General features: G+C 36.0%; 1 protein-coding gene across 1 annotated transcript; it reads left to right on the top strand.

The window, feature by feature from the left end:
- Positions 1-781: 781 nt before the first annotated feature.
- On the top strand, positions 782-23,694 carry CTNNAL1 (catenin alpha like 1; the record flags this gene model as incomplete). Its single annotated transcript, XM_015821692.1, has 13 exons — positions 782-982; positions 2,977-3,063; positions 5,460-5,618; positions 6,698-6,790; positions 7,554-7,704; positions 15,203-15,240; positions 16,941-16,991; positions 17,091-17,245; positions 18,196-18,244; positions 18,881-18,937; positions 20,075-20,194; positions 21,992-22,075; positions 22,167-23,694. Coding segments are annotated over 13 exons (1,404 nt in total), but the record flags the coding sequence as incomplete, so codon positions are not given.

The raw sequence follows: 23,694 nt of genomic DNA, 5'->3' as shown, positions 1-23,694 counted from the left end.
TAATAATAGAGTTGGAAGGGACCTTGGAAGTCATCTGAACAATTCAGTAACTAAACTGAAACGTCTTAGTAACCAATGATGAAAGCCAGTTTGGCTTTCTGGATTTATGGGATTCAACATCTATTTACAAAGAGCATAAGCTTCCACTCATTTTTTATATTGTAAGTTGGTCATCTATGATTATTTAAGAGTATTTTTCCCTTTTTTCTCTCTTACACAAAATGCAGAAAATTTAGCCAATATATTAACAAGATTTGAAATTTACCAATCTATCAAGTTAAATATTGGTCAACTTGCTTAATATATAAAAGGAGATAATCTTCAGAAGATTTGACCTCTAGAAACTTATGGAAAGAACTTGGATTTGGATCTGCAATCCGAAGCAGATCATAAAGCATCATCATCATTATCATCATCATCATCATAAAGTTGGAGGGGACCTTGAAGGTCATCGAGTCCAACCCCCTGCTCAGGCAGGAAACCCTACACCATTTCGGACAAATGGCTGTCCAGTCTCTTCTTAAAAACCTCCAGTGTTGGAGCATTCACCGCTTCTGGAGGCAGGTTGTTCCACTGGTTAATTGTTCTAACTGTCAGGAAGTTTCTCCTTAGTTCTAGGTTGCTTCTCTCCTTGATCAGTTTCCACCTGTTGCTTCTTGTCCTGCCTTCAGGCGCCTTGGAAAATAGCTTGACTCCCTCTTCTTTGTGGCAGCCCCTGAGATATTGGAACATACTTCAGTCTTTTTTGCTTTTTTACTATATCCCTTTCCCCTCTTTTCAGAACAAGGTGGAAGGTCTGCGAGAAAACCTTTACCTTCTGCCAAGGGAGAACCTTAGAGCATTGCTGCGTCTTGTCCTTGAACTCACAGAAGATTTTACTGATTCTGCTTATACAAGCCATGAAACCCGGGGACATATCTTGGAGCTCTCCAAGCAAGCAAAGATGGAATTGGAGCAGTTGGTGTCAGCCTGGATAAATGCTGTAAGAAACACATTTTCCCCAGGAAACTGTTGATTTGAGAACTAATACTAAATCAGTTTATACGCTCTACATGATAACATGTATCGTCACAGTATTGCAAATTCTATGAGGTAATCACCTTTGCCATTTAAAACTGGATTTTACAAATGTTTACATAAATCAGAGCAAAATCCCAGTGTAATCCCTTTTATAAATATAACATTTCTCCTACCACTAGTAGTCAGATTCAGAAAAAGATATAACCCTAACCTTCTAGTATACTGCAATAACAGCCACTGCTCTCAGCTAACATGGGCAACAGGAAAATGTGGAGGACTCCAGAAGACTTTAACGATTTAAATTTTCTAAAAATGTAGGGAAGAAATTGAAATCACGTAGAACTGAAATACAGGTAAACCTTCAGATTAAAATTGAGAACAAAATTGACATTGCTAAACTACATGGCTGTAAAGCGTTATGTCACATGATCATTTCACTTAGCCTCAACAGTCCTTGCAGTCCCCGTTTGTCATTGTTAAGCAAGGATCACATGGGTTATTAAGCAGGCTGATACCCTATCACAGTGGTAGCGAGCCTATGGCACGCGTGCCAGAGGCGGCACTCAGAGCCCTCTCTGTGGGCACGTGCACCATGCCCCGGAGATGGCAACCGTCCCTCTTCAACCAGCTGCCTGCTAACTCGCAGAGGTCCCACATGGCCGGATGCATCCCAGCACCCATGCACTCGCTGGCCTCTGTGTTCAGGGGTTGATAGTATCAGGCAGCAGCCGCCCCGGCCCTTGCTTCACCTTGCCCTGCCTCGCCTTGCCTTGCCTTATCCCACAGGACGAGCCTGCCCACCGCCCCACCTGCCAGAGACTCCCTGGATCTCCCCCAACCTTGCCCGGCCCCCACAGATGTCCCTCCCCACGAGCAACATCGAGGTGATCATGCCAACCTTGGCCACACCCACCCAATCTGCCATGATCACCACAGCCACGCCCACTCAGTGGGCCACGCCCACCTGGCACCTGGCGATAAATAAGTGGTTTTGGGTTGCAGTTTGGGCACTCGGTCTCTAAAAGGTTCGGCATCACTGCCCTATCAGCTTCTCCCATCGACTTTGCTGGGAGAAGCCAGTAGGGAACATTAGAAATTGGGACCATATGACTGTGGCTCATGTGTGATGTTGTAATTGTGAGCAGGGCGCCAAGCACCTAGATCACAATCATATGACCATGAAAACACTGCAACAACTGAAACTCTAAAGACCTGTCATAAGTTCAGTGCCATCACTAGTTTGAATGGTCTCTGAACAATAGATTGCACCCTATCTGTGTATGTAACTTTGTTTAACAAATCTAAATATATATTTTTGGCTTTACAGCATACCATATATTAGAGCAGTATATCTTTCTATATGCCAACCTGTAAAGCTATTGGTTACAAATTACAATGGTTGGTTCAAGTTAAAGTATGCTTTGTTTGGTTTTGGTTAGTATGATGTATGAACACAACTATTGCAGCTTGGAAAACTATGTTTGCAAACACTGGATTAGTGTGATGTATTAATCCAGCTAAACTTCAAGCAACAGGTTTGTCATATCAACAATATACTTCACGACTCTTAACAAATTTTACTAAATAGGAACAAAATGGATTATTGTCATTAATTCTTCATATAGAAATTTATTGAGTTCTCATATTACACTAAACTGGTTTGATTTTAGCTTAGCACATTGTTCAGCAGATTGTGTAAATCAGTCAGTTGTTTCTTATTCAAGAAACTATGATTAAACCATGGTTCAGCATGATATTTGAATTAATATAGAATTCATGCATATCTATCTTAGGCATATCTTTTTAAAGCCACATTTCAAGATAAAATTATTCTTGGATTGAAATTATATTTGCAAAGCCATGCTAGGATTTTTCAATTTTAAGGTTTTATTTAAAAGAGTAAATGGCCTAAAGGCATGAATTTGTGGAGTTTAAAATTGGTTTGTTTGTTTTTAGCAAAATCAGAAGAAAAGAGAAATCACAGAAGACTTGGAAATATCCATACTAAAAATGTGCCAGTGCATGAATGAACTTCAAAGAGAGGTAAGTTAGAATCCAGTACAATCTGGAATATGCTTGGGAGTTATAATAAGTGTAAGTTCTTCAGAATGAATGATTATAATCTCAATAGAGATATAATGATATAACAGTATTTCCAACTGTCTGAATTTGCCATTTAACCAGCAGGTTGTTTTGAGTAGAAGCCTGCTAGACATAACTTTCATGCAGGAATACAAATTGTTTGGGATTGTTTCAGAATCCACCTTAAATGCTTTTTATTCACAACGAGTCACTTTTAATAATTCAGTTTATGAGCTACATAGATGCGAGTAACCTATTAGCTTTTGCTGTGGCCCTCAGAGTCCCCTCCAGCCTTGATTGCTAGAAACTGATGGAATAGTTTCCTGCCTAGACCGTGAGGAACAGAAAATTCTCAAAAAGGCTTATAACAATTCACAAGGAAAGAATATTTCCCAAAGATTACTCTCAAAATCCCTTTAATTCACAGGTGTGATAGAGCCATCAGCTACAATTCCTCCCCCCTCCCCCATTAATAAGTCCTTGGTCACCAAATAATGTTCATCCTTGACCCAGGAAGGAAGCTTGCCTAGAAGAGCACAGGCCTACAGAGAACTTACCTGACAGCCCTGTGCAAGCCAATTTAATCAAAGAAAGCAATGAGTACATGAAATCTTATTTTACAGATCCATATTACCATTAATATTTTTTTCATTTTTTCTTTTCGTTTTCTATTATTAGGATTCCACCATTACTAACTCCTCCCCTCACATACACACATTATACCAGGACAGATTCTTTGTTAGTCTAATCAGCATTTCAGGGCCAAGGAAATTATGGCCCCCAAGTGTGACAGACTGTAGTTTTCAGCAGCTCTGGCCAGCAGGACCCATGCTTAAGCATGTTGAAACTTCTACTTGAGCTGCCTCTGAATGCCACAATCCATCTATCAGAGATTTGGGGACAGAGAGATCTTCTCCAACAAGAGACATTTGTGAGTGGGTGTGTCAAGCAATGAAAACAGGGTTGCAATGGAAGCTCTGTCCCTTTTGTACATTTACCACGTTTTGACAAAAGTATTGGATCTTGCAGATGCCTTTGTTCCCAGCAAGTGTTAATTTTTTGCTGAAGACAAAATCTCTACATGCAAAGTATGTATTCTTCTACTGAGCAACAATCTCTTCCCAAGCTGTACTTAAGTGGGCACGTTTAAGAAAAGAACAAAAGCAGAGAAGCAGTTTAGCCTTACTGTCCTTAGAGTACAACAGTTGTGTTACCCACCCTTGTTGTTTTTTAGAATTAGAGAGAGTTCTAAGGCTGATAGTTACGTAGTTATGAGAATCCTCTGAATTTGTGACGAAGCCTCTTATAAGTTTAATTTTCTGCCCCTAGGTGTTATACAGTATGTTACCCTGTAGATTATTTAGCATACTTTTGATTTTATTCCAGATCACTTAGTTCCATCCTGGAAGAAGAACAAGGATAAAGTAAGGGTTATCCCTTGTTAATCCTCTTCTTTCTTCTGGCAGATTGGTTATTTGTAGCAGCAAAGAACATTGCAAGAATTATGAACAATAACATGAACAAATATTGCTGAAGAAGAACACTACAATTATGTGTCAAAATAATCAAAATTCTGCATTAGAAGTATTTTAAATAATTATGAGACTTATCTCAGTGAATTCTTATTCTGCTCACATTTTCTTTTTGTGCCTGGAACCTGTGCAATACACAGAAAACCTACCCCTAATGGACATATTATAAATATTCTTACTCTCTTCAGTGCAGGTCTCTTTAGATTTTTATAGTATCACCCACATTTTTTCATATATATCTTTGCGACCATGCGACAAGTTTAGATACTTGTGATACTGTTTAAATTAATACTGTTGTTTTCAAGAAGCAATTTTCAAGTCTGTATCCAAGACCTATCAGATAATATAATCATTTGCTGATATGTAGGACTAACAGGTCTAATAGGATGCCAGCAATCCAGAAGAGAAATGATAAATGGTTTAGTAAATTCAAAGTGGAAATACTTTGCTCCATAAACCCTATATTAGTTCATATTTTTTCTACTTTGAAGATCAACCATATGTGTTTGAGGTTTTTAATATACCTAGCCCTATCGGATTTTTTGTTATTGTTTAATGCAATGTGAGAACTAAGCAACAGTTAACTCTTGGTAAGCATCTTTATCCTCTTTTCTATGTAAATGAGTTTTTTCAGATTCATTATATTGACATAGTCTAGAATATTAGTTCAGAAAAATTAGTTGACCACAAAAAACTTTCAACAGATATGCCAAATTTCAAAAGGAAAATATCAGTGGCTCTTGTATAAATGTTCTGATTGCCTGGAAATAATGACTGCTTGCTCTAAGTTCCCATTGTTTTGTGTTAATTTTTCCAATGTCAAAGCTCCACAGTGCAGCAGTATCTGTTGCAGCAGACCTGATAAAGTATCATTCTGATCACCTTGTTTTGAAAGCGCTGAAAGCCTGCGGAGCAGAAGGAAATATAGAAGCTATTGCAGAGCATAGCTATAAGCTCTCTGAACAGAAAGACCAGTTGATCGAAGTAAGTTTGAATTATGTTGAAAAAGCCAAAATTCTGCTTATCTGGGATACATCATTGAAATTATTATTTTTTCTTTAATAGAGGTATTAGTAATTGCTTTCTACCATAAAGATTACTGCAATCGGCTGGGAGATTTTGAGTTGATCATGCCCCTTAAATAGGAATTCCCTTTGCGTGGTCATATATGTGCCCCCAGTCTTCATTCCCTTCAAAAATTATTGCTGAATTGAAATTTTAATGTGTCAGGAATTACTATTGGCATAGGGAATAATCATTTACATTTAATTTTTGTCCTGGCCCAACCCACTTCTTTGTCCTTACCCCACCATACCATTTAAAGACCAATTGCAACCTCTCCCCTTCACCCAGGTAAGTAAAAGGGAATATCCCTAACTCTTGCAAGAGAACGTATTCAAATAAAATCTTAGATTTTTGGAATTGAGGTGCTGTGTTAATGCTCCTGCTTCATTCTTCAGAACACCCTTATGGTGAAAGTTGTTTTGCAGCCTTAGGGTATCTGTTCTTAAAACCAACAGCTGATTGATTTCTAAACCCAAGTAGTTGTGCCAATCCTACCATATTTTTAATACCATTGATTTAAAAGGAGAAGTAAGCATGCTCATGGAACAAAATAATCATAACAATAACAGCAACAATAATTTATTAATCTGGTATGCCACCTGATTCTCAACAATCCTGGGTGGAAATAGAAATGGATTCCAGATGTCATCAAGTATCTTTTAAAAAATAACAATAAGTAGAATTTCAGGGAGTTTTCCTAGCTTTCACTGCTTCCTTTCAATCTTTGCCCCAGCCATATATCCCTTGGCTTATTTAGGATGATTGAAAGGTCAGGATTGGAGAAACAGGAGTTCAGAAGAATACTTAAGCATCCTCTAGCTTAGATGTCAGGCAGATGTCCAGCTTTCTACCAAGAGTAAGCTTGAATCTCTAGAATCATTCCTGTATATTCAAAGCTTTAATTTAGTATCCACCATATATGTTCCATAATAAGAGTACTTCCACAATTCATACATAGGTTTTGTGATTATGTTGGATTGTTTTGTTTCTCTTTTTAGATATGCCATCTATTGAGACATGTCTCTGGAACAGAGCCACTTGAAATTACTTGTCTCCATGCAGAAGATACTTTTCATGTGACTGGGCCTCAGGTATTTATAATTTTACATGACTATTTTCTCCAATTGAATTTTCCAATTCTGTTTCTAATTCTTTAGCTTCAGGTGCTGGAAATTGCAACTGAAAACCTTGTCCATAACATGTACTATTCTCACATGGAAATATATCAATATTCCATCAATATTTGAAAATAGATCAGAATTTCATAATGGAAAAAGTATATTAAGCTTGGAATAATAGTGTTAAAGTGTCTTTTAACTATTAAGTTCAACATACATACAGACTTCCTAAATACGTAGGTAGCAAAACAAAAAGAAAAAAAATCTCTAAAGAGGGTTCTGGATAAGGAATCATGTTTATAATGATTATGTTATAATAATCATGTTATAATAATCTTGGCTGGCATGATTTATGAGGCTGGATTCTCATTAACTGTTCCTGACAGTATAATCAATAAAGTGCTTCTTTAGAGCCTTTTCACTCTGTTGGAAGTCCTTCTTCCCTACATCAGAAGAATAAGTTAATAATCCTTCTCAAAATCTTCTTGAAAGTAAGATTTCTTATAATACAGTTATATGCTCTCAGCATACTTAGTTTAAAACAGCCACTCATTCAATACAATATATAGCATAGTATTCCTTATGAAAGTCCCCTGGTTTTTTTGGTAAAGCTTTGTTAGCAAATGCTATCCAGCCCTTTTAATACAAATGAGAGACAGCTTATCTTTTGTCCTGTGGAGATGGATGCTGATACACAATTGTATGTGTATGACAAAGCCTGTTTTGTTTCCTTCAGATAATTTCTGCTGCTGAAACCCTGACATTGCATCCTTCCAGTAAAATTGCAAAAGAAAATCTGGATGTATTTTGTGAGGCTTGGGAATCTCAGCTGAATGACATGTCCCTGCTCTTAAGAGAAATCAGTGATGTGTTTGAAGGAAGACGAGGTGAGCAGGTTGTTCCTAAGTACCGACAACCTACTGTCCTTAAATACAAACTTCCAGCTTACAGTGCACGCATATTCTGAGTATTCTCTCTATGAGATGTGATGATCTACGTTCTTCCTAAAGCCAACAAACTACAACTTGAAGCCACTTAACACTTTTAGCTCCTCTGTAGGTGTTTTGGGGGTTGACGACACTAAAATATATTACCTATGGAGGGAAAACCTACAAACTGCCAAAACCCATCGTAACATGGCAGATCCTTGGAATGTGTACACCCTATGTTCACAGTTCATAGTTATCAAGTTAGCAAATACTAGAGTACTGTGATGCAGCTTAAACTCAGGAGCACTTCTTACGCATTTAGATAATAATTCAAACAATCTTGTCTCCTATTTTTCAAGAAGATAAAGAATACCATGCTGAGACTGAACCTTTTATGGTTTTAATTTCAGTCGAACCCTGTGAGACTAGGAAGCACAGTCTCACCTAATTAAAAGCGTATTTACTCCTTTTAGTTAAATGATTTTCAACCTTTGTCTCATCTTTTCTTCTTTTATATGATAATAGAAAAATCTCTGCTTATCAGACCTAAAGTTCTTCCCCAATATCTAAGATCATGTGGGTGCACTTTTGATAGGTCTATATAAATTGGGTTTGTGCTACATGCTGCATTCAGTTGTCTCTTTTATTTATATATTACAGAAAAGGGTGCTAAGCAGTGTTTCTAAAGAGCTCTCTTAAGAACCACAGTACTGCAGTTGAAAGGCACCATTTTAAAGGAATAAAGTTCTTTTAAAAGAATTTTAAAGAAATAGAGTTTATTGTACAATGAGGTTATTGTATAAATCAGCAATACATTTTCAAGTATTCAAGGAAATGATTCATAATTCAAAGCACTTGAATTTTTTTTTTGGGATGGGGTGATGGAATCATAAGTTCTTTTTTCAGTCTGACCTGAACTGTCTAGTGTTCTTGCAAAAGAAAGAAATCCTTATTTTTTGTGCTCTCTGCTGACTACACAATGTAGTGAATTTAGCTATTTGATTTTTAAATTGCTATCATTTCTGCCTGGATGGGATCTTTCTGATGACTGCCCACACCTTTTGGCCTATATTCTGTGGTAAGTCACCTGGTATTTGTGTAGCATTTAGAAAAATACAAAGAGCAAATCTATCTCTCAAAATTCTTGCCAGAGGCACTGTAGTATTATTTGTTGAGAGATTTTTCATTCCTCAGCGTAATTTAATTTTCTTCAGAAGGGTTTTCAGTTTTACAGAAAAAAAATTCTGCCATTCTTCTGCCATTGATGTTTGATGAATTGATTCTTTTGGGTACTTTTTTGAATATAATAACTCAGGACAAAATCATGTACAGTATCAGACTTGACATTAGAGAAAAATCAGGCAAGTGACAGTAGCTTTTAACTTATAAAGCCATTGCAGAATGCCAAAGGAGACAGTTATACATATCTGATTATGCCCCTTGCTTTCTAGCTGCATACTGCTTTTAATGGGGTAAGACTTATTATACCTTATGTGCTGATTTATCCTCATTTTATCCTCATATTGAAAGCAAAAATTAGATACCTCTTACAAAAATGAGGCTTCTGTATTTCTTTTGTGGGACGTAGGTATACAGTGCTAAGACCCAGATAATGTTTATAATGCAGTAAAGATACTTAGGAAAATGTCATACAGCAGGGTCCACAACCCCTGGGCTGCAGACAGGCAGGAACTGGGCCACACAAGTGAGCGAAGCACCATCTGCGCATGCACGGGATTCAGGCAGCGTGCGAAACCACACACCCTGGTCCATGAAAAAATGCCCTCCATGGAACTGGTCCCTGGCACCCAAAGGTTTGTGGGCCGCTGTCATACAATATTATGTTTCCGTCTCACAAAATTATTTGCTGTGTCACGTTTTCCTATGATTTGCTAACTACCTAATGTGTGTAATCTCTCAACACAATCCTTAATTTAGTTTTGAAGAATATTTTTATATTCTGGCTGTGTTTAAATATCAGGCTTGTTTAATTTTAATTTCCAAACTGCTACACCATTAGCCATTGATTATAGACCACAGTAAACCAGTGGGTTCATGCAATAAAATAAATCAAAAGACTTAGTGTGATTTAGACTCGGTGTCTAAATATGCGGGGAGAGGATAAAACCATGCACCTGACCTTTTCCTGGCATGAGATCTGTAGGGGACCCGTAGGAGACCTGTATTTGTGAATGCTTGAACATGGATATAATTATAACACAAGGACAGCTATCAATGAGATACGAGCCTATTCCTCTCTTTATACTGATATTTTCACACATTTAGGCAACTGCCTGAATAGAACTAGAATGACTCAAAGCGTATGAATGGCACTTCAAAAGCATAGAGGCAGCCAAGAGCAGCAGCTGCATCAGAATTAGATGTATGTTGAATAATATAAATTGAATTTGAATTATAAATTCCTGATGTACCGTAGATCATTTTAATTATTTATAATATAAAGTTTGTATAAATTAAATAATGTAAACGTCGAAGTTACCTTGGATGTTATGCCACCCTGGATATATAGACATATAGACAGTCATATTTAAAAAGACTTCCTCATAGGTATATTAGGAGAAAAGGATTCATGTGATCTTAAGAACTATGTAAAACTTCAGCAAGTGCAGTTTCTCTGCTCTATACAGTTGACATCAACCAAAAGCCTTCCTTTTCTGCAGGAAGATACAGGAAACATAAGTGGCTGAACAGGGGTTTTTGGAATGCCTGGTATACTGATTAATTCTGTTGGAATCATTGGCCAAGTAGAGGAGGGAGTAAAGAGCTGGTCTAGCTTGGAATCACTCTGTAGGAGGAAGCAGCAGAGGCCAAACTATTGAAGCCTTCATCTGCCTATTCCCAAGAGAATGCACTGAATCTGGTGAGATCAGTGTCAGGTGCAAGGAACCAGAATAACTCCCTGAATAGGCCAAAGTAGTTTCTTTATTGTTGTTTATGTTTATTCGTGTCAGAAGCTTCACAATTAAAATATATGACATAACATTTAAAATATAAAGTACAAGATTAAAATATATACAAATTAAACAGATCTTGCCCAGAAACTAGCAACATTAATTGTGTTATGTCGCACTGCCGGGAGGTCTTCAAGTGTACACTTAGCAGGACACAAAAGGCAGATATACAATATGTGTTGTTGTCTGCAGATCACCACATCTGCAAAGAGCAAAAGCCACCGGAGAGCCCCATTTGTTCATAGTGTCTGGATCTTGTACCCATGCACAGTCTATTCAATGAGTTCCATACTTCCCAGCTTTCGTTAGGCCCAGATGCCAGCTCTCTGTTGCTTCTATCCAGTGTTGGTTCTTTGTAGCTTGCCATAGGCCTACTCTATAACTGTCATGTCAAAGGACATGGAAGGATCCTTCCCAAAGAATGTGTGCTGTTAACACATTCAGGTGTCCCCTGGACAACAGCTTATAACTGGTTAATCCTTTCAATCCAGAAGCATCCAAAGCGTAGTGAGGTGCTCATTCACCTGTTTCTTTATTGTTAATCATATATTTATAACAATGTTGCGAAACTCACTGCATACCCTTGAGAAAGGCTTTAATTGTCTAGCCTCTGCCATTTCCTCCCATGGACCAACTTCAAGCTAGACCGCCTCTTTACTCCCTTGTCTATGCTAGCTGATGATTCCATCACATCAGTCCAACTTAGTTAAAAGGGAATTTTTAAAGCGAGAGAATGTACTTACAATGATGCATTTTAAGTCCTTGACATCTCAGGGGTGTTTAAGTTTCCTATTTAAATTAATGGGACAGCATGCTTAATTAGCTGGTATCTTGGCAGGCAATTAGGTTATATTTTTATTACTAAAAACATTATTTTCCTAGATATTTTTTAAATTTCAGTGCCATAGTAGTTTATTCTGCCTTTTTCTAGAGAAAGAAAATGAGACTGCTTTCTTGATAATAGGAGGTATATCTTTAGTGTTTTGATTAAGAGATGCAGTTAGCACATCAGGATGATAGTTGAGGCTATGCCCAAGCTATCCCACTCCACTTAACTCCTTAATTTACACATGTTATATTTTTATGGTAATGTCATTTTTAAATTGCCAATTTAAAATATTGAGCTTGGTATTGGCATGTGATAAATAAGTACGTATGTTTTAATGTTGGTGAGGCAATAGCCCTCTGCTTTTGATGATGGTTAAAGACTAAAGAGCAACCAAATGTGCTGGACACTTTCTAATAAACCAGTTGCAGTTTTACAATGAATCATTTTGGCTCCATTTTGGTTTGTTTTCTTCACGGGAAAATACAGAAATGTAATGGCTTTAATTCTAAATTTCTTCTACAGCTCACCCTGGCCTTCTATAATGTTCTTCATCTCAATCTTACCTATGTCGCCTTTCTTCCTTTCCTTTTTGCCCATATATTAAATTGCTTCATCCCATCTTCAGGTGGTTTTAATCACTCATTGATTAGCAGAAAGCAGGAATGAATTAAGATGGTATGAAATAGCTGCAACTACTTTTACATATTTTCTACTGAATGACTTGGGGTTTAGTATTAATTGAAAAAGGACATTGACAAGTTCAAGATGGTCAAGATTTTTTGTTTTTTGTTTTCCTGTTATAAAACATGAGATTTAAAAACGTGTTCTTCTGGCATTCCAAATACTTTATTTGTGGAGGAGTAGAAGACAGAATGGCTGGACCAAGCAGAAATCTATTTCTTGTTATCATGGAAACAGTGTGTGGCCTCCTTTCGAGGTAATAATTAGGAAAAAGGAAGATGGCGTACACTGCCTTGTCTTCCATCACATGTGAAACATAATGCATTTCCCCAGCTTTTTATGTTTCAGTAGAACAGTTGTATTTAAATATTTGATAGCAAGCCTTTTTCTATCTAATGTAAACAGTTCATATAGCTAACCTTCATATGCACTAATAAAAACCATTATTTGATTTGCTTGTGGAAATGCAAATTTTGAATTAATTTGGGACATTCAGTTGTTACATCTGTTTGGTGATGATACATAAATCAGATATAATTACGGTATATCAGCCTTGTAAATAAACCAACAAGCTATTAGACTTCAAGAAAAAAAAAGTTTGCTCAGACCTTGGTCATCTCATTTCCCTGCTGTCCATGAATAGGGAGAGGCTTTCTACCTCTGCTCTCAGATAGCATATAGCTATGTTAGTTTTCTATTAGGGGATGAGTAAATGTGTGTGTGTCTGTATGTAAACAAAAATTCCTTTCTCACCCGCATGGGTAATGTAGGTCTTCCTCACTCTTGGGTGCCCTCTGCAGTTTGAGAATTCTGCGCATTATCTTAGCTATCCTTAGCACTGCACTCTGGACAAAGAGCTCTGATGTTGTTCCCGGGATCTGTTGGAGTCACTTTCCTAGCTTAGAAGACACAGCTTCAACCATTCCTACCACTACTGGGACCAATTTGGCTTTTTCTTTCCACATCCTCTCTAGTTCCTCCTGATACTTTTCCAGCTTCTCATACTCGTTCCTGATGTTGCTGTCACTTGGCACCACTATACATATGACATCAATCTCAACATGTATGTATAGATAAATGTGTGTGTGTATATATATACTGTATGTATATATATATATATATATATATATATATATATATATATATATATATACATACATACATACATACACACACACACACACACACACATATACTGTATTTGTGTTTGTGTATATGTATGAATAATATATACATACCGTGTGTATACTGTATATATAAAACATGTTGAGATACATGTCATATGTGTGTGTGTGTGTGTTTGAGATTGGAATGTTGGTTGCTGAGTGATGCATTCATTAAGTCAACACATGATTGGACCCAATTCTATTACCATTTTACCACGGTCATTAAGTAAAATCAGTGAAGCAAGACAATCTGGTTTTCATAATTGACTTGGCTTGTCAGAAGCCATCTGGGAAGGTTGCAAATTGTGATACTGTGATGGCAAGACATTGCAATTTTAAATGCAAGTTGGTTGCCAAGCCCCCACCCCATCTGCAAGTTGGTGAGTAGAAGTGTCAATCTTTGCATTTCTATGATGACCAAAGAAAAATGGGATTTATTTCTTGACAAACAGAAACCAAGTGGGTGGATGGTCTGATCTTAAATGTCTCTGTATGTCTAATCACTTATGATTATCTAATGAATATTTAAATATCAGACCAAACTATTTCAAATTTAAATAGCAAGCTCAGATACCACATTTGGATGCCATAAGAATTCTCCAAATAATATGACCTTAAGTATTGATAGTTAACAAGGAGCTCTACCATATACTAACAGTTATGGAACTTACCTATCTCTCTATGGTTAGATGTAAGTTTTGAATGAATGAATCACACTTTTTTCAGGCAACTCAGAATCTATTGATGCTTTGATATCAATTTGAAAACTGTTTTGCATACATTATGATTTGGTGTGTCTGAATTGAAAACCATATTTGCAAATGGAATTCAATCTAGAAAATGATATACGAGAGAAATGAGAGTGATGAAAGATGGGAAATGGGAGTCAGATAAAGATTGGTGTGGCTTCTCAAACTGAAAGTTCAAATATTTGTTTTAATCCTGAACACTGGTTGGAATAAACTATGCTTATGTCTGAATTGACCTGAATTGCCTTGTAGAAAATTTGAAAAGTGATTTTGAAAATTTGAAAGGTGATTTTGAAATGTTGACTGGTGTGCTGTCTAAATTTACCTGAATTGCATCACAGAGAATTGGAAAAATAATTCTTATGAAAAAAATAATTGATATCATCTGATCAAAATTGAGCACTTTAAATTCCCATTAATTTCTACAAAACAAGTCTGAAATATTGGACAGCAGAGAGACTTACCTTAAGACTCCACTTGACTATGAAATACTATAGCTGATTTTAGTCCATCCTTCAGTATTTTAAAATGAAAGGTAATTCATGCAGTCTGTCTTGAGCCATTTAGAGGAAGATAAATGTAATAAAACAAAAACTTTAAAAAGCATTAAGTACATATTGGTGTTGATTTCAATGGAAGAAATATCAAGGTGCTACTGAAAATCAAATGGTTCCTTATACCATTACAAAATCTGAACTTTATTCCAGGGATTATTTGATTCCCATCATGGCTATACTAGGCCTTGCACATAGGCTTCCCCCACACCAAATTAGCTGTTCTTCTTGGGCATTCAGAAAGATAAAGGAAATTTTTAGTAATGTTATCAACTAAATGGAAAGATTTCTGGTGAATCTGTCAGTGGCCTCCCATAAGCGCAAATATAGGCAGTAGCAGAATTTCCTTTTTACAATGCAATGCATGGCAAAATACAAAACCTGTCTGATCTATGAAGAGGAACCAATAAGGGTAGGTATATTTTTATATGATGTTTTTTTCCAAAACCTCTAGAGAGGGTTTAAGAAGTACAGTACATAATCAATTTTGGTGTATTGTTTTTAGGGGAGAAGCGTGCATACTTGTCACTACCCAAACCAGGGGTAAGTTCATTTTTGTGGGGCTGGTGATTTCTTTATACTTTTCATCAGTTAATTGTTCACTCCACATAGTCATGTTTGTTTAACAAGCTACCCTGGCCTGGTTCATATGTAACACTGTAAGGCGGTTTATATTTCACACTAAGTTAAAAGGTAAATGAATCATGTAACGACATAGCATTGTAGGTGATGTAAAGTTGTCAGAGGCGAATCTTTCTAGAACACTAATATTAAGGCTGAATTCTGCACACATCACTGAGTTTCTGAATGTTGCTGCAATAGCTTCTCTTTTCCATATTAAGAGTTTGTATAAGTGTGCTAAGGGAAATGTCTGAATTCTGTATTTATGATTGAAAATGGAAGGAGACAAGATGACCAATGTTGAACATTCACACTATAGTTGCCATCCAGTATTTTATTTCCAATCTATTTCATCCCTCAAAATTTCTTCCATTAAAATATTATTTATTGTAATGTCCACTCTCTGCAACAGTGGTAAATAATATATGATCTATTTTTCATATATGTGATAATCCTTCAAAACTTTAAAGATACATCCATCTTACTGCCTAATGGGTATTGTAATTATTATAAAATATCACATACGTAGATGTTTCATCAAAATTAAAAAAAAAATCTTTTTCCAATTACTTTCCATGGTAGCTTTTGATTCAAAAAATGTTTAGCTTTGTACATTTTTGTACTGAGATTTCAGCTCTCTTGTTAGAAAATGCCTGGATCATTTGAAATCTGTTTTTAGTAAGTTAGGTTTTATTAGTTATAAATAAGGCTGTATAAACTCCAAAATGTTTTGGAAAAAGTGGACCTGCATGAGCACAGTGTTTTTTCTATTGAAATGACTTTGAAAGTATCTAGATCAGTGTTGTCCAGCCTTGGGAACTTTAAAAAGTGTGTATTTCAACTCCCAGAATTCTCCAGCCAGCCATTTCCAAGGTTGGAATATACTGACCTAGATCTTTTTTTCAGTCTTGTTTGCCAACTTGAAACTTGAAAAAGGCTAGAAACAATGCAGATAAGGTTATTTTAAATTATGTGGCTTGATCTTCTAACACACTTTAATCTACTCTTGTTGTTTTCTCCTACTCATATCAATGGCAGCACACCCATTTGTGTGGAATTCATCCATTATATGTGGAAAGTATCAGTGTCCATTTACCGTTTCCTAGGGCTTTCCCATCATAAGGACATTCTGAACACAAATCTGTACAACTGTAGCGGCATACCTAAAGAGTATTGCAGTTTTGTTCCTAACACCTTTAAAAATTGTACTGTATCTTGTAATAGGATACATTTAAAATAACCTCTCCTGAGGTTTTGGAAGATATTACCGCACTGAGCTATATGATTGATGTTATATAAGGCTGTTTCATATATTTTGAAGTTTTAACACAGGCAACGGCTATTTCATATAATTACAATAGGAGTAATGTAACTCTGTTTATATAATTTTTAAATAGAAATAAGTTCATATAAGCAGAACAGTTGCTTTATTCTAATAATGTGCTCAGTTGTCTGGAATCTAGAACCAGAATATTTATTTCAAAATCAATCCTCTTAGAAATAATTCTGTTTTCTCCAGCATAATACTCTTGATTCCAGCTCCTAGTAAATATGTTTAATTTAGATAGATTTATAAAAATAAAATAAAATAAAATTCTCTTCTTGAAAAATATTTTTTACAGAAGCATAATGCAAATTTAAAAGCCTTAAAGCCAGTCAGACTTGATAATGAGGTAAGATATTTCTTTTATTCATTAGCACCAATTTATTCTAGTAATTAGTCTGAGTTACATAATGAACAAAAATGATACACGTTCTCTTTTCATTTGCAGGAACAAACAAAACTTGGAAAATTAGGTTTAGAACTTCATAAACTAATAACTCGGGTTGACTCTGAAATGGAGAAATGGGAAGACCCAGAAAATGAGATTATAAGATATGGACAAGGTCTATCCAGTATGGCTTATTCCATGTATTTATTTACAAGGTAAAAACAAAAGTGGCAGAAGGGGAAGCATTAAAAATTAAAAATGAGAATAGTTTGTAGAAATGGCCTTGAACCTTTTCCTCCCCATATCAAATCTAGACCATATTATTTAGTAGAATTTCTCTGAATTATAGCCAAATCTAGACACTACTCAAACTTGTAGTGTAAATCCAAAAATGGGGACTGTTTCATTCTCTCCTCTCCCCTCTCTCTCCCTCTCCGTATATATGTGCATATGCATAGTTTGCCTGCGTACTCATGCACAGAACGAGTGGATAACTTACATAACAACATTATATTTCAGATGTGTTGGCTTTACTTCATGGGGAGGGGATTACAAAAACGTCATGATGTTTCAAAATTTTGGAAATTCTACATAAGGTTATAAAAAATGGATTATCTGTTCATCCCATATCTCATCACTTCTGTATAAGAAAATCCATAAAACATCAACTTTTTACTCTTGGTATCAGCAAAATGTCTATCAAGGATTGCTAGAAAATTGCAAAATCATCATCCTTATTCTAATTTTGATCAAATAAACCAACTTTATATCCCTTTCTTTTACTTTTAACAGCCTTAATCTTTAATTCCATCAAATATTGTCATAGGATTTGATTTCTTCTTTATCCCATCACACAGATTTCTTCAAGGCTTTAATAAGTATCTTACCTTATTTAACAAGTATCTTTTCTTATCCAGTAAGAAAACATTTTCCAGGTCATTCTTCTGTTTATTAGTCATATTTCCCTTTTTAAATTTTAAAACTTCAGCCAGTTTCTTTTGTATATCCAATTAAATATCTTTTGTATATCCAGTTATATCTCAATAGAATCATTTCATTTCTTTTCTGCTCCTCTACTTACTCAGTTTTCCAAAATCATGGTGACATAGCATGTAAATTATTTGTAGATTGTTGTGAAATTTTATTCTTTTTCTTTCCCTTTTAGAGGGGAAGGACTACTGAAAATTACCCAAGACTTATTCCACCAGGCAGAGGTAACAAAGCAATGAAAAGATAATTTATAACCCTACTTTGCTGTCAGAAAAAGTATATTTTTGAGTGTATGCTTTCAGCCCCATAGTTGATTAATCAAAAACAGCTTGTTATTTTTTTTTCTGTAAATATTCTCTCTTATCAGTCAATTGAAATAAAAGAAATTCTAATTATTTCATGCCTCCACCTGATTACATTGTACAGGTATTTGGTTTTGTGGGGAAGGGGTGGACATATTGCTGAATTTTTTCAGTTTTCTACCACTGATTTATTCTTGACTGTATTCTTGTTTGTAAACTAAGGTTATAGCTGGGGACTATATTTTGCATATGTGAGTGCAGTGATTGCTACCTCTAATACTGTAGAGCTATGAATTTCTTGAACCTGAACTATCTAACCTAACATAAAAATCAACAGATATGTTTATGCAAACTGTATGAATCAATCCAGTTCATCAACAGCCACCTTTTCCTTTTCTTGCTTGGGAATGGAAAAAAGAAGGGAGTTTTGTCAAGTACATTTATTCTGAGCTGAATTTGACTAATCAGTTTACAAATTGGGCATACACCCATTTGAAGAATAGAGGGTTTTTTTCCTTAGTGATTTTGCATTTAACTCTCTATCCTTTTCTCCCTTAGGCCTTTGCTACAGAAGGATTAAAACTTACTTCAGCTCTCCATATATTTTCCAGTCAGGTATGGTACAGCTTCTGAATCTTAAAGACAGTTACTTTTTAAAATGTGTAGACCTTGTACAGGTAATCTACGACTTACAACAGTACATTTAATGACAATTCAAAGTTACAACGGCACTGAAAAAAGTGACTTGTGACCGTTGCCCCATCCCCATGGTCACAAGATTTGCATTCAGATGTCATGGTTCCAATTGATGAAACCCATCAAAAGAACTTTGAGGCAAAATTCTTCCTTAAAGAACAATTTATTCGGGAAACAACGTATCAGCACTACATAGTTGAACCCCAAAACTAAATTCCCTTCCCCCAGATACCAAGTAACGAAGTGCAATTCCCACCCCCAATAAACTGTCATAAACCACATTCCCCAATTAGCTTAAAGCGCGGGCTTTGTCCTCAGCTCCTCAGCCCGCCAAAACGTTATCAGCTTGTCCTTGGGTTCCCACAGCAGCATTATTATGGCTAGCTGAGCTTTCATCCCAACACCACCCCCACCCCCGCTGCACCTATTTCTAAAAGTAAGAAAAAGCATGTTAAAGGAGAAGAGAAAATGGCTGCATTTTCATCAGTTGTCAAGAGCGGGAACATCCAATGTTAGCAGCGTTGACATCAGATGCTTGACAACTGGGTCATGATTTATAATGGTGGCAGTGTCTCGGGGTCATGTGATCACCTTTTGTGATCTTCTGGTAAACAAAGTCAATGGGGAAGCCAGATTCACTTAACAACCGTGTTATTAATTTAACAATTGCAGTGATTTACTTAACAAATGTGGCAAGAAAAGTCATAAAATGGGCCAAAAGTCACTTAACAATTTTTTCTCTTAGCAACATAAATTCTGGGCTTAGTTGTGGTCGTGAGTCAAGGACTAACCTATACCTTAATACAGTAACAGCTATCTGTGCTGTTCATTTTTTTCCATAATTGTTTTTATTATACTTTATATAGTTCATGGTTTATGTTTCATGTTTTTGATTGACTGTTGTCACTAGAGTGGTGGGGGTTTATTGGGTATTGTATTTGTTTATTTCTTTAAGCCACCCTGAGTCAGTGTGAGTTGGCAGCCACATCAATTTTATTAATAAAGTAAATTAAAAAATAAATTACGTTTAGCATGCCTAAGTAACATCTGTTTCAGCTGGAAGATGATGACAAGCCACTGCTTCTGCAGGAGATTGAGAGGATGGTCTCTGCATGTCAGCAGCTTCAGGTCACAGCTAAAGCTCCTGTGCAGGGCAAAACTGCAACTCATCTAAAGGTAAGCTATTTATTATTTTTTTAAAAAGTCATTCTCTATAAACTTTGTTTTCCTACCTTACTTTGTAGATAATGAAATATTTTAATTGTGTGTTAAGTCTTGAACAGAATACATGGATGATATGTGACAGTGCTCAGTTGTTAAATTAAGAAGACCTTGAGTTAGTTGGAATGGATGAGAGGCCAGTTTGCAGTTTTGTGAGGCCTGAAGCACAGATTAAAATATCAGCTAACCAGGCAACTCATTAGAAACTAATTTAGTTCATCATAGTGTCCTATTTGGGCTACAGATACTTTTGGATTCACAGGCAATGGGTTATCAATGCTTTATTCCATAACAAAACAGTAGAATAAAAAAGTACACAGAGTATAATATTTACATCTCAGAGAAGCAATAGGAGTACTAGCACTACACATACTTGATAGGTTTGTAGGATGTGTAATTTGACATATCTGTAATACCCCAATATCACGCCTTCTTCTGCCTTATGGATCTATCTACCTGTTTAGTATTTGGCATTTGGCTTCTTCATTCTCATGAGATACTTACATAGATGATTCCTATTATTGTAATCCTCTACCTCCAAGGCATGTATGTTATGTCCCCCTATCTGCAATTCAGATTTTCTATGCCAAGCACATAGTTCAAGTTATTTCTGGTCCTACAACATCTGGGCCTATATATAGATCAGGTACATTAAGTTTTCTTCACTTGTCTTGCAGGTTACCAAATTCATTGCGGCAACAGGATAAAACTACTCATTGTCATGATCACATACACTTTAGGCGTTTATACAAAAGATCTTACAATGGAATTCTCTTGAGTCTGCAAATAGGAATGGCAGTTTGCAAAATACTGCAGAATTGGGAAGTCTGTACATACCATCAGCAAATGGCGTAACACCCATACATTTGAGACAAATCCTTCCATTCCACTTTCAGAGGGACATATGCAAAACATCTTCTCAGTTTTGTTCTATATCAACACAAAAATCTCCCTCCACTACAATGATTTCAGGCTATATCGCCAGACACTTTCTCCCCCACTAGATATACAGTATGCATGCCCAGATACGGAGCTTATTTCTAAGTTCTCTGTTTGGATGTAAAGCATCTGTTGGCCTTGCCAGACTAACCAGATAGGCATCACAACCAGATAAGCTAATTCCACTTTATTGTAAGGCTGTATTAACATAGTCTTGCAAGTCTGAAAGTACAATTCTCATTTGTCTCCTTTACACCCCAAAAAGTTAAGGAGTGTCTTTTCTGATCCTCTTGCTCCTACCCACTGTTGAGCTGCAGGCTGTGCTGTCCTTTATTTGTCCATTCCCTTGTCAGCATCACTTTGCCAGTCTCCCAAGGTCTTTCTCACATGCGATTACATCATCACATGAATTTGTAAGGGTACAGTAAGCCTTCAAAAGCAATCTTCATGGCCAGACCGTTAAAGATTATATTGGATAATTCTGTGACAATTCAGTACAAACAAAACAAGTCTTCTCTTCTTTGCTTACTCTGTGATTTGGCATTGGGTTATCTACCTTTTCTTCATTCTGGCAATTCATTAACTTAGAACACTACTGACTCTGCCTTTTTATAAAAAGGGTATTAAATTACTGTTTTTGTACTTTACCTAAAATACTATTTGGTGCAATACATCTATAGCATTGGCTATTTCAGTTATATTACTAAATTCCTTCCACAGGGGGCAGTATATTTCTTGCTTCACAGCTATAATTACATTTGTTTTCTCAACATGAATTGTGAAATTATTTTTGCTTGAATGCACTGACTTTAGGTGGATACCTGTGTTCAGAAAGCAAAGTATATTCTGGATATACTTTCCCAAGTTCTGCCACTTAGCTTCAGATTACTTAGAAAGGTGAGTTGATAATATGTCCAAATATGGCAAAATAAACCATTTCTGTGTTGAGTTCCACTTCTGTTTTTATTCATGGCTGCTTGTTTTGCAGCAGAAAGCAGGAAATGGATATCTAATGGCCCACTGTTCTTGGAATGGCCAGCATGCAGCGTCAAGAGAAAACAGTGGCCTGGCTGGGAGGACTAACACTTTTGGAATCAAATCCTTGGAACAACATGTAGCAAGCCTCACTGTTTTGGAGAACAAATGAATTGAAGATGGGCATATTTCTATGTTGGATTTGTACTTTAAGTCTCTCCTAATTGCTTTCTTTTGAGAAAGGTAAAACCGGGTTAGAAAAAGCTGATGTAGTCTTTTCACATCTAATAGATGTCATGGTACTTAGCAATTAGCAAAAGGAACAGTCAGATTTAATGGCTGCATATTTTTGTATGGTGAATAACTTTTGGTTCACTATTAATACCGCTATTTTTGTAATCAAGTACATTATGAATGTCTTATTTTTCAAACCCCAAAGATGCTGCTTTGAATGTTCATGCAGATGATCTGGATAATATCAGATATGCTACATGGAAAACTACTGGTGGTGGTTGTTGCTGCTGCTCTTTTGTTTAATAGCCGTCACTAATGTGAGTCTTGACCCTCGCCAATATCATCTGCTGAGGAAATCTGTTTTGAAAAAAGCTTAACTAGCTGCCTCTTAAAGTGATTTGCCAAGAAATTCTGTTGCCATAGATAACTACATTTGTCTCCTGGTGGGCAAGGAAGGGGAGGAACAGAACTAGGATAGAGACGGTCAAAAAAAGTCCACTTTGCTGCTACTGGATACATAAGTTACAATAAAGCTTTAATGATGATAATTTTATTTTCATTTAAAAACAGTTTCAGCAATATTTAAAATTAAAACTAAAGATCAGTAACAGCATTAATAAAATCAGCTATTTTAAAAGCTCCCTTTTATCTATATTTTTATGTACAATCTTTATAGCACTCTCTAAAGAATTTTTTTCAGAAATAGTTCTTCTAAAACCACATGTAGTATGACCTAATTCCCTAATAAATGTGATTATATTTACAGCCTTAAATATAAAGCTCGAGCTTTCATTTTAGCATGATACAGGAAAGCTTAAGACTGATCGTTCAAATAAGTTGCAGCTATTAAAAATACTTACTTCAAAGAGGGCATTATCTTTTTTGCAAGTTCTTTTCCAAGCTTGTTTGAGATCTGTATATATCTTAATGGTCCTATGTTTCAGATTGTAATGTTATCATTGAATAACTCCTTGCCAGTCTTAAATACTGTAAACTGAGTATGTTTGAAAATTATATAGCGAAGGTAAATTACTCCCATGTCCTTTACATTTTGCTAAGAGGACAACTTGAAGTCACAAGCTAATATATGATTCTCAATCATATTTGACTATATCATGCAATGTAGAGGTTGGGAGGCAAAAAAAAAGAAAATAAGCACTTCTAACCTTCTTACCTCTTTTTCTTCTGTAACCCCAGTCCCATCTTCCACTTCTGTGGCATTTATATTAATGTTGCAATTGTTAAACATATTTTTAACATTTGGTCCCATAAATCCTTGAACCTTCACTCCGCAAACCTTAAGGCAG

Source organism: Protobothrops mucrosquamatus, unplaced genomic scaffold, assembly GCF_001527695.2.
Source record: "Protobothrops mucrosquamatus isolate PMUCROS unplaced genomic scaffold, P.Mucros_1.0 scaffold1380, whole genome shotgun sequence".
Lineage (NCBI taxonomy): Eukaryota > Metazoa > Chordata > Lepidosauria > Squamata > Viperidae > Protobothrops > Protobothrops mucrosquamatus.
The sequence above is the reverse complement of the archived record's forward strand: the minus strand, read 5'-3'. Positions and strand labels throughout refer to the sequence as shown.